The 15,899-nt window shown below is 52.8% G+C and overlaps 1 protein-coding gene across 1 annotated transcript; it reads right to left on the bottom strand.

The window, feature by feature from the left end:
- Nucleotides 1–5,406: 5,406 nt before the first annotated feature.
- On the bottom strand, nt 5,407–9,398 carry LOC142820904 (putative G-protein coupled receptor 139). Its single transcript, XM_075910387.1, is given in 3 exon segments — nt 5,407–8,176; nt 8,179–8,258; nt 8,493–9,398. Coding segments are annotated over 3 exon segments (921 nt in total). The 5' UTR covers nt 9,041–9,398; the 3' UTR covers nt 5,407–7,883.
- Nucleotides 9,399–15,899: the final 6,501 nt, after the last annotated feature.

Genomic DNA, 15,899 nt, shown 5'->3' with positions numbered 1-15,899 from the left:
TGAGCTCATGGCTTTAGCCTCCCAGGTTCAATCCCCCTGCTGACGACCAGGGTCTGTTGGCTTTACGGTTGCACAGCCCCTAGGACGTGGTGCCTGGCGTCTCGCGGGAGGTCTTGAGCGCGCATGCTCTGAGCACTAGCTAACCCGCCCAGCTGGGAGGGCAGGTATTTGCCTTTGCCCAGTGGCTTATTGGCTCTTCAGATGTTCTGCGCAGCCTCTGTTGTCTGTCACCAAGCACAGCCCTGCTGGAGGGGTCCCAGGTAGAGGCCGGGGAGCAGGCAATGGGGCCGTGCAGTCTGCAATGTTAGGGGGCCTGACTGCAGGCAGCCCCGCAGGGCCCAGGTTAAACTCACTGCTCGCTAGTGCCCACGATCCCTCCTCTCTTTTCCGCTCCACCCCGCCGCAGGCCCCAGCCGTGGCCATGCACTGTACTCGGGGACACGGCTCTGCCTCTGCTCCAGGGCACGAGGGAGGCACAAGGCGGTGCAAACCCCAGCCAGCTGCAGCCAGATCCCAAACCCAGCCCGGTTGCAGACACACCGCACCCCCCCAAAGCCCTGCTGCTCCCAGAGGCCTGCTGATGTGGCTCTTCCCCCAAGCAACAGGCTACGGCACCTTCCCCAGCAGCCATGGGGCCTGGCTGCGTCACCCCTGCCCTGCACCCTGGGGGCCCTGTGCATTGCAGCCAGAGCAGTCCCAGCTACAGGACAGTTCAGGGCAGCTGCCCCACCTTGTCGAAGGCCAGGACCCCCATGGTGCAGGCCAGCCTCGGGGCTTGCTGTGGGACCTGGCATGGGGCGGCAGCGGGGGTTGTCACCCCCCCCCATTGACTGCAGCGGTGACAAGTGGAGCGCCGCGGCTCCCGCCATCATGGTGAGTGCACAGGGCCTGACCCCCGCTGCCGCCCTATGCCAGGCCCCCCCAGAATACTCCTGGGCTTCCAGTACGGGGTGCAATGGGAGCAGCAGGCAGCAGAGACATGTCGCCGGGAACACGCTGGCTGAGATAAAGCCAGGCCGTGAAGTACGAGAGGAGCCAAGCGAGCCCAGGCGCCGCGGCAGGGCAGTCCGAAGCGGTTACCAGAAACAGAAAACACTGGGGCCCGACTTAAACCTCCTTCGGGTCAAAGCCGAGTTTTCTCCCCGCATGCTTTCAGCAGGCCGGCTGGGCCCCTCCTCCAGAGTCCAGCGCGTGCGGTGCTGTGCATGCACCGGGCCGGGGAAAGGGGTGCCTGCCCTTTCTGTTGGTACTCCAGCCCCTGCGGGAGGAGAGTTTCCAGCCGGGAGCCAGGCAGCAGGCAGGCCGTGTGGGTGGCAACGCTGCTTTGCCAAGGTGTGGCGTTTGGGCCCTCGCCCCCTTTCCTGCCAATGAACGGCCACTTGGCAGAGCGCGAGCCAGGCCTTGGCTGAGGTGTCAGCTTGCCCTTTGTCTCTAAGGAACTGGTCTGGCCACTCCCTCCACGTCGGGAGAGCACGCTTCTAGCCCTGCTTTCGGCTTGTGCTGAGTCCCAGACGGGTTACCACCAGCAGGGCCCCGGATACCCCGCACTGTCTGCCTCGGACTGCCCCCCCTTCCTGCCCCCGCTCCCCCCCTTCCCCAAGCCCCACCCCATCCCTGTCCTGCTCCCTCCAGCCCTTCCCTGAGCAACCTGACCCGGGGAGTTATCAGGGGCCTGGCGCTGGCAACGGGGGGCACCCCCTCCCTTCCCCCGCACTCACAGTGGCAGGAAGTGGAGCATCCCGGCCCCAGCCTGCTCCTGCTACTTGCTCAGGGCAGCGGAACAGGCTGGGACTTGGTGCTCCTGCCACCCCAGGTCCCGGGGGACCCCCAAAGAGCAAGGCCCGAAGCAGCCTATGGCCAGGAGGGCTCTGATCCCATTTCTGTCACATGGTAGGCCAAGCACGGGTCCCTGCCTGGCCACGTCCCGTGGCAGGGAGGGGGGGCCTGAGGCAGCCATGCGGACAGCCCAGCACGGCCCCACAGAGCTGGGCTCCACCTGCCGGGGAAAGGCCCCCCCACGGCGATCCTGTCAGAGCAGGCCCTAGGGAAGCCCTGGGAGCCCAGCAGCGCGGTGTCCTTCCCCCTCGCCCCGGGCAGGCGGCTCAGCTCTGAGACCCACCTGCAGTCTAGTGCGTCTCTTCCCAACACCCACAAAAGCCGGGTCCCAGAGCCCAGCCCTCCCCACGTCGGGGGGCCACAGGGTGGGGAGCCAGGCCAGAGGGGCTCAGGTGGTGGCCCCAGGGAGAAGCGAGCCAGACAAGCCCCGCAGCCCATGCGGCTTTGTTGTGACCAGCCTGAGCAGAGCAAACCCCATCCAGCGCTTCTTGCAGAGGCAGGGGAGAGGCCAGGCCAGGCACGAGGTCTGACCTGCGCCAGCTCTGAGGGCAGCTGCCGGGAGGAGCCCGCACACTGCCCGGTGGCTTTTCATTGGGTTCCACGCTGACCTACGCCCCGTCCTGCAGGCAGGCACCCGCCCGGACTGGAGCCAGGAATCTCACGGGAGGGCTAGCGCACAAGAGGACCCAGGCCTACATGAAGCACCCCCGGGCCATCTCCCTGCCCCTGTACCAGAGCTGAAAGCCACGGAGAGGCCCCTGGGAAAGGGAAGGAGAGAGAAGGGCATTCCCCAGTGCCTGCCCCATGTCTGGAGGCACAACACAGAGCAGCCTGGCCACAGCTGCCACATGCAGGGGGCTGTGCCTGTTACCAGGGTGTGTGCTTGGCATTCCTCCCCTCACTGCACAGCACCCCCCTGCTGCACTCCATCTCACTGCACAGCCCCCCCACTGCACCCACAAATCACTGCAGTGCCCATGCCCATTGACCCCTTCTCACTGCACAGCCCCCCCACCCACTGCACCCCCTTCTCACTGCACAGCACCCCCAAATCACCACCCAGCCTCCTATAGTATAGGAATTCCTAGGAGCCCCTCACCCCCCCTTCCAGCCTCATCTGTCCTCTCCTCCCCAAAGAACCCTGCTTGCCTCACCTCCATCTCCCCCTCCACTCCCCCCTGCTCCCCTGCTGCCCCGCCCCACCCCCCAGCCTGCGCTGCCTTTGGACTTTCACCCTCCCAGGAAACAGTTGCTGGTGAAGCACCAACGCAATTTTGCAACAGCCTTTATCTCACCCTGGCTGCCACGGAGGTTTCCACAGGGGCAGCCCTAAGGGGAGCAGGGCAGACCACGGGGCTGCTGGGCAGAAGCTGGTTCCTCTGGTTCCGCAGGACACCCCTCTGCTGGCCTTGGGCTTTCAGCATCGGGGGCTGCCAGCCCTGTGGGCGGGCATAGAGAGCTGTGAGCACGCAGCGAGGGAGGAGACTTGTTAGGAGGTAGCTACACCCGGGGGGGTTGGCCTTGGGGGTGCAGAGGATGAATGGCGGGCAGCCCCCGGGGCACGGCCAGCAGGCGTGGGGTGGAGCTCCGGCAAGGCCAATGGCTGGAATATGAGGGCACCTCAGGGCTGGCACAACCAGAGGCTAATGAGACCAGCCCTGCCCCAGCCTCCCGAGGGACAGGGCCCGCCTCTACAGCCCTTTATCCCCTCCTGCCTGCTGCTCCAGCTCAGTAGCACAGGGCAGGGCTGGAGCCTTGGATCAGGGAGGGAGTAGGGATGGGAAAGGTTAACACGTTAACTGGCAGGCTTGCCTTAACGGGTGAATGGTTACTGCTTCCAGTTAACCAGTGGGGGCTGGAGCAGCTCCCCCCCACACAGGCAGGGGGCTGTTCCAGCCTAGCCCCCCAGAGCAGCTCCTGTCGCAGCGAGCCCAGGCATGGGCTGCTCTGGAGCAGTCCGTACCTGTGCCGGGTGGGGTGGGGGGACACCAGCCCAGCTGTGGTGGGTGAGGGAGCCCCCCCCCCGCCCGCCCTTTAATCAGTTAAAGGGTTAAACATTATGTTTAATCGGTGAACCAATTAAATGGGATTTTACATCCCTAGCAGGGAGCCGTCTCCCCCAGGGGCCTCCCAGCTCCAGCGAGGGCACGGACATCAGATAAAGTTGCACGTCCTCGTCTTGCTCTTGTCCAGCAACTCTGCCTCTTCCAAAGCCGCTGGGAAACACGCTCTCTTTCCTGCCGTTATGTAAATCCCCAGGAGGTGGAGTCACTGCCCTTGAAGGACGGCGGGCGCCATCTCCCCAGCTCCTCCAGGGTTCACCGTGTCCCCGAAGGATCCTTCATGCAAATGTTACGGGAAATTTGATGGGCGACTGCTGCCGGGTAGGAAAGCAGGCGAGCAAAGCAAGGGAGAGTGGCGTCGCTGGAGGGCTTCGCCTTGACTCCGAAAAGCGTAGCTCATTACCTCAGCAATGCTTCCTGACAGGCAGGCCAAGTAGCAAGGCAGGGCTGCTTCGGTAGGAGCAAAGACCCAGACACAGGTTCAGCTGAAACAAACCCAACTAGGTCAGATCTTTTACGCCAGCTGCCAACTGAGTCTCTTCGCTGCTTCGCCTCACGCCTTCCTGGATGCAGCCTGCCGAAGCAGCCACTGCCCTCTGTCATTCAGGCCAGCTAGACCCACGGGACAGGATCAAATGTCACCCAGACGTCGCAGGGTGGCCAGGCTGCTGCCTTGGAAGGAGCCCGCTGACAGCAGCATGAACCGAACAAGAGCAGCCCAGGAATGACACCGTGCGAACAGCCCCCTCTCTGTGCAAATCTGCAGTGTATCGCATTGCATTCAATACTGACCTCATGCTCTCAGCAGCACGTCCTAGGACACAGCCCAGAAACCTCCACCAGACCAGTCACCACCCACTGCCCGCTGGGAGTATGCCCATGAGAGGCTGTGCCCAGAGTGATAAGGTAGGTCGTAGAATCGGATGACTGGAAGGGGCCTTGAGAGGTCATCTAGTCCCATCTCTGCCCTCACGGCAGGACTAAGTTTTATCTAGATCAGTGTTCCCCAAACGGGGTTCCACAGAACCCCGGGGTTCCGCAAATTGAAAATAAGGTTTCCGCGAGAAAATTCCATTTTATGATTTAAAAAAAATTGTGATTTTTGTTTTTAAATACGTGCAATTAAACTAAATGTTGATCTCAGGACCCTGTTTAGCGTGTGTTTATTACCACCCTTACTTATTTGTGTCTACTTTTTCAGCTCCATATATTAGACTGTTGGGCTGTGTCTACACTGGCCGCTTGAATTTCCGCAAAAGCACCGACGATCTCATGTAAGATTGTCAGTGCTTTTGCGGAAATACTATGCTGCTCCCGTTCGGGTAAAAGTCTTTTTCTGAAAAACTTTTGCGCAAAAGGGCCAGTGTAGACAGCAGAGATTTGTTTTCCGCAAAAAAGCCCCGATTGCGAAAATGGCGATTGGGGCTTTTTTGCGGAAAAGCGTGTCTAGATTGGCCATGGACGCTTTTCTGTAAAAAGTACTTTTGCGGAAAAGCGTCCGTGCCAATCTAGACGTGCTTTACCGAAAATACTTTTAACGGAAAACTTTTCCGTTAAAAGCATTTCCGGAAAATCATGCCAGTCTAGACGTAGCCTTAGAGGTTCTGCGAAATTCTTTTGAGTTTAAAAGGGTTCCATGGCCAAATAAAATTGGGAAACACTGGTCTAGACCATCCTCAGGGGAGCGGACACCCTCTGTGGGGCCCAGTGCAAGTTACGGGGGGGGGGGGGGGGGTGCTCTGTGCTCCAGCAGCTGCCCTCTGTGGCCCCACGTTTGTCCAAGCTGCTGTTAAAATTCAGAGGTGTACAAGAAGAAATGCTCAGCTGGCTGTGACAGGCACACAGTCAAACCCTGGTTAGCAGACCACCCATTGGCTCTCTGTATTTACCCAACAACCCTCACACTCACACCCTGAAGTGGGTGATTTCTCCTGGGCCATTAGATGGCGAAGCAGCCTCAGCCTTTCCTATTCTCTGGATTATCCAAAGTTTTGATTATCTGGCCTGGTCCAGATCCCATTACATTGGCTAAACAGGGCTCTGCTTCTAAGCTGCCTTGTCTAAATGTGCTTCATAGCCAGCACAGGGCAGTGTGTGAGCGCTGAGGTGGCCGAGCTCTTGGGTCTGGGACAGTAAGAGGCTTAAGCAGGTTGATCTCTCTCTCTTATTCAAGGGAAGGGCCAGAGGTGACATGCTCCAGCTACCTACTCAAGTAGGAGACTTCGGCTGGCAGAGAACTCTCCCAGCCAGCAATCTAAGGCAGAACTGAGTCCAATGACTGGAAACAGACACATTCAGACGGGGATTTGGAACAGAGAATTAGCCAGTGGAGCCTGCTCACTTCGAGCTGGTGGATTATCTACCACATTAAGTCTCTGCATCGAGATTGAGTGCCTTCCGGAAAGCTTGGCTCTGGCTCAACCTGCAGCTCTGGCCTGGAGGCAGGTCTCTAGCCTGGGCCGAAGGTCACAGTGGACGCACACACCTGTCCCTTCTGCCCTTAATGCCTGTGACTCTGAATGGCTGCACAGGGGCCGTAACCATGCCTCCTTTTGGAAGGTCACAGTCATGGTCTACATGGCCCAAAACTAAGCCAGCCCTCTGCGTGCTCTGCTGTAAGGGGCCCTGAACACTCAGGGCCTTACTGGGGCCAAGGCCTTTGAGAGGAGTTTGCAGCAATCTCCAATTGCTTGGCACCGCGGCAGACGTGTGCGCTCTCTCCTCCGAGAGCTAGACCTGACCCACCTAGCATGATGCTCCATTCTTAACCAAGGCACAAAACCGCCCCGGAAAGGCAAAGTCAGAACACTGACTGACTTGAAGCCTTTATTTCTTGTCACTTAGGCCTGGTCTACAGCCAGATTTTGCATTGATATAACTATTCAATTAGGGATGTGATTAAAAAAAGTACACGGGTACAACCGCTAGTTCTACTGGGATAAGGCTGGCGTACCAGTAGCTTGTTCTCCTTCCCTATGGCGTTTCCTGCGTTATGTGAGCCTGCTCAGAACCAGTAGGATGTTAGGAGACTGCCGGAGGTTGCACTAAGAAGTCCACTGTGCACACACAGTCGAAGCAGAGCTGGATGGAATAATTGCCAAGAAAACTTTGCTGGAACATGCTGATTCATTGAATCCAAAGTGTTTTGTCAAAATGGCCGTTCCTGGCAAGCTGCTAGAGACCCTACGCTTACAACGTCTGTAACGTCAGGGCAGCACAGCCAGGATCCCACCTGCAGACTGTAAACCTAGAGCGCTCCACCTCCATCTCTAATCACCAAGAAGCCTGGACGCTCTGAAAGCCCCAGCTCTGAGCTGGCAGCCCTGGGAGCCAGTGGGCCAGGAGTCTGGCAGCCTGGGGTCCCACATGGCAGGCTGCCCCAGAGTCACACACCCTAAAAGCCCTGGCGGTCGCTGCCTGAAAGTGAGTAGAATGTTTCACTCGGCAGCTGCTGGATCCCCAGGAGAAGATTGAGCGTCTCGATCTGGAATTATTTTCCCAAGAAGTTCTGACTTGCGGGGCATTTTTTTTTTTAAACGTGGTTTGGTTCCAACTCAGAAGAAGACAGATTTAAAATACAGATGGTTTCCCACAACCCAGAAATCCTGACTTTTGACCAGCTCTAATTCTAGGCCCCTGTAACACTGACCAATCACAGCCAGTTTTCCTCAGAGCACTGAAGGGTCCCTCGGAGGCGCTGAGATACCTTCATGCTGCTTAGCATCCAAACTACCCCTCCCCCAAGCGAGTCTGACAAAACTGGAATGCATGGCCTGTTATCCTGAAAACTTCAGTCAGCCACGAGCTGCTAAAAATGTTCATATGAACCGTGTTTGTTTTACATACATGGTGCTAGGTCTTCTCTTCTCCTCATTCCTGACTGGGATAAGGCACATCCTCTCATTAAAGACCTGGGGATGTACCTGCCCCTGGGAGGACATACAGTGTGACAGCCCTGTCAGGCTAGGTGCGCGCACAGGTGCGTTATACCTGGGAAATGGCTGACAGGTGCTTGCTCTGTGCTTTGCAGGGAGAGAGGAGAGTCTTGAGGTAGTGGACTAGCTTCCTATGAAAGGCAGTCTGGGTGCAGGCATAGAGATGCTTGTTCACAGCTGCGCTGGTCAGTTCCAGCATAGTGCCAGGGTCCACCTCAATATTCATGGCCTTAGAGTAGTCCCGTCTCTCGATGTCGTAATGGCAGGTTTTGAGAATAATCTGCGCGACGAACCTGGTGGTGCCCAGATAAGCAAACGTCATCGAGACCATAACGAGGAGGATGGATTTTTTTTTTGGTGCCTGAAATGGCTCCCAGAGGTCACACAGTGGCTGCTCCTGTCCATCACACAGTGCACTTCATTGCTGCAGATCTCATAGACTTTAAAGGTCAGAAGGGACCATTATGATCATCTAGTCTGACCCCCTGCACAATGCAGGCCACAGAATCTCACCCATCCACTCCTGGAATAATCCTCTCACCTAGATCTCAGATACTGAAGTCCTCAAACATTGGTTTAAAGACCCCAAGATGCAAAGAATCCTCCAGCAAGTGACCCGTGCCCCATGCTACAGAGGAAAGCGAAAAACCTCCAAGGCCTCAGGATCTGCCTCAGGCTCAGGCCGTTCAAGGTGAAGATGATGATATAAGGGATAACATTGACCAGCGAGGTCTGAAACCAAACCAGCCCCTCAACGTAATAGCTGGAAAGGTCAGAGTTAAACTTGCACACCACCTGCTCTGTCCCATCCACCCTTTCTGATCTGTTGGACCAATAATATGGGAGAGCCACTAGGTAGCTGCAGACCTGAACCAAGGCGATAGCGTAGAGCGTGCGTCTTGGGGAGCACATCTTTGCCCTCAGTTTGAAAAAGTTGATCGCAATGAAGCGCTCAGTGGTGAAGGAGACCACCAGCCAGCCAGAGGTGTTGATTGCACCATAACTGAAGACATCCCGGAGGGTGCACCGAGGGTCCCGGTACCAGAATGGCTCTGTGCAGTAGCTTTTTGGGATCATCTCAAGGAGAAGGAGAACCAGGGAGTCAGCGAGGGACATCACCATTAGGTGGTAGCGGCTGGAGGCAGAGATCAAGCAGTGCCTTTGCCAGAAGATCACAAAAGTCAGGATGTTTGCAGAAAGAGACATTGATGCAGATGTTTGAGTCGGAAGCAACTCTGTTGCCCCGCATGCTGCTGCTGCTGCTACTGCTGAGTCTTAGGGCCAACGGGGGAACAGTCCAGCACAAACCTAGGGTGTGATCAAAGACACCCCCCTCAGTGCCAACTGGGCAGTGGGTTACAGGGATGCTCCGATTCCAGTACCTACAGCCTGGCTCATCAGATGGTCACCCTGGTCATTAACAGTGCTGTGAGATGTGGGTATGAACAAGAGCCCTGCACAGAGCTAAACGTCTACCAGTGCATCCAGAGAGAGAAATCGTTATCCGCTGATCCTAGGAGACACTCTGGCCAAAGGAAATGAGCATGATGTTGCTGCTCCTAGGAGCCAGTGTCCAGTGCTGGCAGCTCCTCTCAGACATGTGGCTGTACCACCCCTAGCTACCTCTCGTCTGGAGCTGTTCATGGGGGCGGTGCAACCACATGGCTGGGGGGTGCTGCCAGCACGGGACGCTGGCTCCTGGGAGCAGCAGCACCATGTTCATCTCCTTTGGCCAAGCATCTCCTGGGAGTAGATCCCTGCAGATCAGTGGATCCCGATTTCTATCTGCATCCACGGATACACATTAGCATCTGCACTGGGCTCGGTGCATGAATGCTATGTACAGAATTATGTATGTCTGCTGCAATTATATTTGTAGGATCTTTGTCAAGGCACGAGTCCCAGCAGAAAAGAACCAGGTTCTCTGTCAGCTAGATGTTTATTCACCAGTCTCTCTGTGGGATGTAAATGAAGCATTGGAAGCTAACACAATAGAAGCTAGGAAGTCAACAAAGATGAAAAATCACTAGGGACACAGCACACAGGTAAAACAAACCACCGCTGGTTATTCTGTCTCAGAGCACAGGCAATCAAACTGGGGTGTAAATGGGAGGCAAAGATACACCCGGTGATCCTGCACCTTGGAAGTAAATAGACAGCATGTTTACATTCATGAAAATGGGAACTCGGCCAGCGCGGGATGAAAAACTGCAAATGATGTTGGATGAAAAATTTCTTCAGGCAAACCTAACTTAAGTTTAGGGTCTAGAAAGCATGTTGTGGTTCTGTTTGCTGTGTAGCCATTTGTTTCCAGCGTCCATACTGACCATCCTTAAGTGCTGTGGGACGGAGCAAAGTGCTGGATTAGAGCTGAATCTTACCAGCTGGTGTCGACACTGTTCCTTTGAGGATAGCAGAGCTGGTACTTCCCCAAGTAGCCAGTGGCAGGGGCTGGACAGCACAAAGAAACACTTCAAAGGGGACTAGGAATTGAGCTGCACCTATCGTTAAGCTGCAAGGCAAACTAAGGGCTGGTACCTGAGTGTCTGACAGACTGGTGGTATCAGGGAGCTCTCACTCCACACAACCACTAGAGGAGAGAGCCCACAGCTTGCTTTGATCCAGCCCTCCCCTCACTCCCACAGCATCCTCAGAGCCTAGGGGGCCCCACAAAATCTACTAGCTGTGAGTCCTCAGGAGAGTTAATCCAGCCCTGTCCGGGGGCTGGATTTTAGGTGATGTGTCTTTTTCTTCCTGCTTTTCGGTTGGGGGCCACATGTGAGAGGGGGTTTTCCTCCTCCTTACTTGGGGGCCAGGTCAGTGAGGGTTGTTTGGGGCGTTTTTGTTTTGTTTTCTCGGTGCTGCATGGCTGCTGACTGATTTTTCTGTGGGTCAGAGGCCTCCGAGCCAGAAAAGCTCCTCACCCCTGCACGAGAGGCTAAGGATGCCAATGTAATTCAGTCCTGGGCACCTGGAAAACCATCACACACACGCTGAATCCAGCTAACAGCTCCCACTCCCCAATAGCACAGCCACTTGGGAGTCCCAGCCCCTTCAGACCCCACTCCCACGGAGACACTGACTGACAGGCACAGCTGAGTGAGCTCGTCTCCACCCATTCTGGAATAGCCCCTCACATGGGCACTCATCCGCGACTCACTACTGCCGAACTGCCTGTTTCACAGCTGCTATTCTGCTCAGTTTCACATGCAGACAAGCCCTGAGGCAAACAGGGTTGGGGAACGGTGCTTCCTTATGGCCTAATTATAGGTGACTTGCAAATGGGGAAATGGACTTTCCTTCCCTCCTTTGCTTCTTTAAGAATGAATCTGAGAGGCTGCTTGTTTGTGCACCCTGGATCCCTGTAGGCAAATGGAAAACAGATGAGGTGATGGCATTACAAGAGACAGGAGAAAGCAAGCTGAGTAACAGAGGGGAAGAGATTTTTATTGCAAAATGCAGCTTTTTCACAGCGAGGGGAACTGACCGAGGGATCTGATGGATTCTCCATCCCTAGAAGTCTTTATGTCAAGACTGGGCATGTAGCTCTAGGCAGCCAGAAGCCATGAGATGGATGCAGGACTCAGTAGATAAAATTCTCTAGCCTGTGATATTCAGGAGGCCAGACTAGATCAGCACACTGCTTCCTTCTAGCCTTAAAATCTATGAAGATGACTTCAGCCACGCCCCTCCTACCCCACATACTCACATGGGATCCAAATTATGGCCAGAAGTAAAACACTTTCTGTAGAGTTATCATCCAACGATCCGGAGTCATTTTAGAGGACAGCTGTGCTTTCCCCAGGTCTGAAACTGCTACTGAGTCCAACAGCTCCAGGACAAGGCGCAAGCTATCTGTGACAGTTTTGTTCTCAGCTTATCTTTCTCATAAGTCCTCTTTAAACAAAATGACTGTCTTTTAATTTACTGCTGATGTCTAGAAACCCCACGTTAATGATTGCCTGGCCGCAGCAAGGGGAACCCGAAGAGGCAGATGGAACTGTTAGTTCAGTACAAATTAAACAGGACCCATGACAGAACCAGAAACAAGTAACAGTTGGGGTCCAAAGCAAGATAGGAGCTTCTGCCTTGAACAGCAGCAGAGCAGGAAGTAGGCAGGCCAGTCATCTGATCCGGAGACAAACAATCCCCTTTGTGCCCTGGCGGATACTGAAACAAAACCAGCTGCCTGAGAGCTCACAATCCAAGACACCAGTTCTGCTTCAAGAAACTGAGAGCGCCAGCTTGCCCAGGACTCCTCCTCCGCTGCAGCCTGCTCTCCGACAGGCTGTGACCTCTGCAAGCCACCACTGAGACTGCCTTTTGGGTCTCAAAGCCATTCAGTCCCGGCAGCATGGGCTGTTTTTTCCCCCTGGGAACAGTAGAAGGGCAACATCTCTCCCATCCCAACACAGAGGAATCTACTCTCTGCAGCAGCAAATGGCTGAAGTTTGCCTAATGAGTGCACTGTGTTCTAAGAGAAAGTACCAGCGCAAGAGGGAGCAGAGGGAGGAAGACATTGCAGGACTTTGAGGGCCCAGCTGAGGGCCGCTTCTAGCAAAGAAAGAAGGTTTAGGGACCCACAGGCAGGTTATTGTTCCCTACTAGAGGCTCAACATAGTCTCTGGCACAGGGGCTCCTGTACCTTCCCCGTACTGATACATACCAGGGGAGAGAAGGATGATTGCTGCTTCGTAAGAACAGCCATACTGGGTCGGACCAACCATCCATTTAGCCTAGTGTCCTGTCTGCCAACAGTGGCCAATACCAGATGCCCCAGAGGGAGGGAACACAACAGGTAATCCTCACCTGATCCCTCTCCTGTCACCTATTTCCAGACAAACAGAGGCTAGAGACACCGTTCCTACCCATCCTGGCTAATAGCCATTGATGGACCTAACCTCCATGAAACTATTTAGCTCTTTTTTGAACTCTGTTAAAGTCCTAGTCTTCACAAAATCCTCTGACAAGGAGTTCCACAGGTTGACTGTGCACTGAGTGAAGAAAAACTTTTGTTTTAAACCTGCTGCCTATTAATTTCATTTGGTGACCCCTAGTTCTTATATTGTGGGAATAAGTAAATCACTTTTCCTTATTCACTTTTACTACACCAGTCATGATTTTATAGACCTCTATCATATCCCCCTTACTCTTCTCTTTTCTAAGCTGAAAAGTCCCAGTTTTCTTAATCTCTCTTCATATGGGACTCGTTCTAAACCCCTAATCATTTTGTTGCCCTTTTTTGAACCTTTTCCAATGCCAATATCTCTTTTTTGAGATGAGGCGACCACATCTGTACCCAGTATTCAAGATGTGGGCGTACCATGGTTTTATATAGCGGTAATAAGGTGTTCTCTGTCTTATTCTCTATCCCGTTTTTAATGATTCCTAACATTCTATTTGCTTTTTTGACTGCCGCTGCACACTGCGTAGATGTTTTCAGAGAACTATCCACAATGACTCCAAGATCTCTCTCGAGTAGTTGTAGCTAAATTAGTCCCCATCATATTATATGTATAGTTGAGATTTTTTCCAATATGCATTATTTACATTTATCAACATTAAATTTCATTTGCCATTTTGCTGCCCAATCACTTAGTTTGGTGAGATCTTTTTGAAGCTCTTCACAGTCTGCTTTGGTCTTAACTATCTTGAGCAGTTTGGTATCATCTGAAAATTTTGCCACCTCACTGTTTACCTCTTTCTCTAGATCATTTATAAATAAGTTGAATAGGGTTGGTCCCAGGACAGACTCTTGGGGGACCCCATTAGTTACCTCTCTCTACTCTGAAAACTTACCATTTATTCCTACCCTTTGTTTCCCGTCTTTTAACCAGTTATCAATCCACGAAAGAACCTGCCCTCTGATACCTTGACAACTTACTTTACTTCAGAGCCTTTGGTGAGGGACCTTGTTGAAGGCTTTCTGCAAATCTAAGTACACAATATCCACTGGATCCCTCTTGTCTGCATGTTCGTTGACTCCCTCAAAGAACTCTAGCAGATTAGAAAGGCATGATCTCCCCTTGCAGAAACCATGTTGACTTACCCTCAACAAAATATGTTCATCTATGTGTCTGACAATTTTATTCTTTACTACAGTTTCAACTAATTTGCCCAGTACTGATGTCAGACTTACTGGTCTGTAATTGCCAGGATCACCACTAAAGCCCTTTTTAAATATTGACATCACATTAGCAATCTTTCAGTCATTAGATACAGAAGCTGATTTAAAGGATAGGTTACAAGCCGGGTGAATGCCATCTGATCCCAGTGACTTGTTACTGTTAAGTTTATCAATTTGTTCCAAAACCTCCTCTAATGACACCTCACTCTGGGACAAATCTTCAGATTAGTCACCTAAAAAGCATGGCTCAAGCTTGGAAATCTCTCCAATATCCTCACCAGTCAAGACTGAAGCAAAGAATTCATTTAGCTTCTCCACTATGACTTTATCATCTTTGAGTGCTCCTTTAGCATCTTGATCATTCAAGGGTCCCACTGGTTGTTTAGCCAGCCTCCTGCTTCTCATGTACTTAAACATTTTGCTATTACTTTTTGAGGTTTCAGCTAGCTGCTCTTCAGATTTTTTGGCTTTTCTTATAGTTACTTAATTTGACAAAGCTTATGCTCCTTTCTATTTTCCTCACTAAGATTTGGCTTCCACTTTTTAAAAGGTATCTTTTTCATCTGTCACTGCTTCTTTTACTTGGCTATTAAGCCACGGTAGCACTTTTTTGGTTCTCTTACTGTATTTTTTAATTTGGGGTATACATTTAAGTTGGGCCTCTATTATGGTGTCTTTAAAATCTCTGCAAGCTGCATGGAAACTTTTCACTTTTGTCACTGTGCCTTTTAATTTGTTTAACTAATTTCCTCATTTTTATGTAGTTCCCTTCTGAAATTAAATGCCACAGTGATGGGCTGCTAAAAGATGTTCTTCCCACCACAGGGAAGTTACATTTTGTTACATTATGGTCACTATTTCCAAGCGCTCCAGTTATATTTACCTCTTGGACCAGAACCTGCGCTCCACTTAGGACTAAATCAAGTCCTTCCCTTCTAGGAGCTGGGCAAACCCATCCATCTCCTATCTTTCATTCCTCGGAGTGCAATAGGCCAGACCAGGGGATGCATGAAGCCTTAGTGCTATTCTGCTGTTCTGCACTCCTCACCAGGTCTTCTGAACTTCGCATTCTACACAAATGCTTTTATGCACCTTCCTCTGCCTCATGCTGCTGCTGGTCTCTTGCCTGCCCCAAAGGCCATTGTGGGTGGATGAGGGCAGAGAATGGAGCCCCAAAAGCTGCTATCTGGAAGACACTAAAACTCTGGACAGCCACAGCAGGGTAGTCCTGGCTGATGGGAGGGGCAGGCTGGACTCCACACTCCACCCCCTGGTGTTCTACTCTAGCACCTGAGCTTGAAACCCAGGGCAGCTGCACCCACTGCTGATAATTCAGTGTCCTTCACAATCCTCATCAACTCCCAGGGAGAGGGAACTTGACTGTGCTGTGGAGTTCTACGTCCATCTCAGCCCCACTTCCCCTCCAAAAGAACCTGCCGCATCCACCAACTTGGCTCTGTTCATACATTGAAACCACGGGCTATCCATCATGCACCCTCCTCTGGTAACTGTCTGAAGGACAATAGGCACTGGACAGACCAATACCTTTCCCTGCACCACTCCCCATCACAACAGTCTCGCCCAACAAGACATCTAAGGATCCAAAAATAAACCAGGGGCTGGGGAAAGTTTGACAGATTGAACTTGAAACTCCAGATTTTGGTTCAATAACTGAACCAAAAAATAAATTATTTGCCCAGCTCTTCAAAAACCTGTCTTCAATTAGCCAGCAGGGCACTGCAGGTTTGTAACCTATATTCTTCTTGCAATGGGAACTTGTCCATAAAACTCAGGTGCAACAGATAGCAGCCTGTGTCATATGGAGATGCATCTCCACATACAGAGAGAGCTTTCTATATTCTGAGTGCAGCGCTTCAGCCAGTGGGAAACGTCTCATCAATCAGTGCATACCTATGGCAAGCAGGGCTCTTAAGCCTG

This window comes from Pelodiscus sinensis, chromosome 27 (assembly GCF_049634645.1).
Source record: "Pelodiscus sinensis isolate JC-2024 chromosome 27, ASM4963464v1, whole genome shotgun sequence".
Classification (NCBI taxonomy): Eukaryota; Metazoa; Chordata; order Testudines; family Trionychidae; genus Pelodiscus; species Pelodiscus sinensis.
The sequence above is the reverse complement of the archived record's forward strand: the minus strand, read 5'-3'. Positions and strand labels throughout refer to the sequence as shown.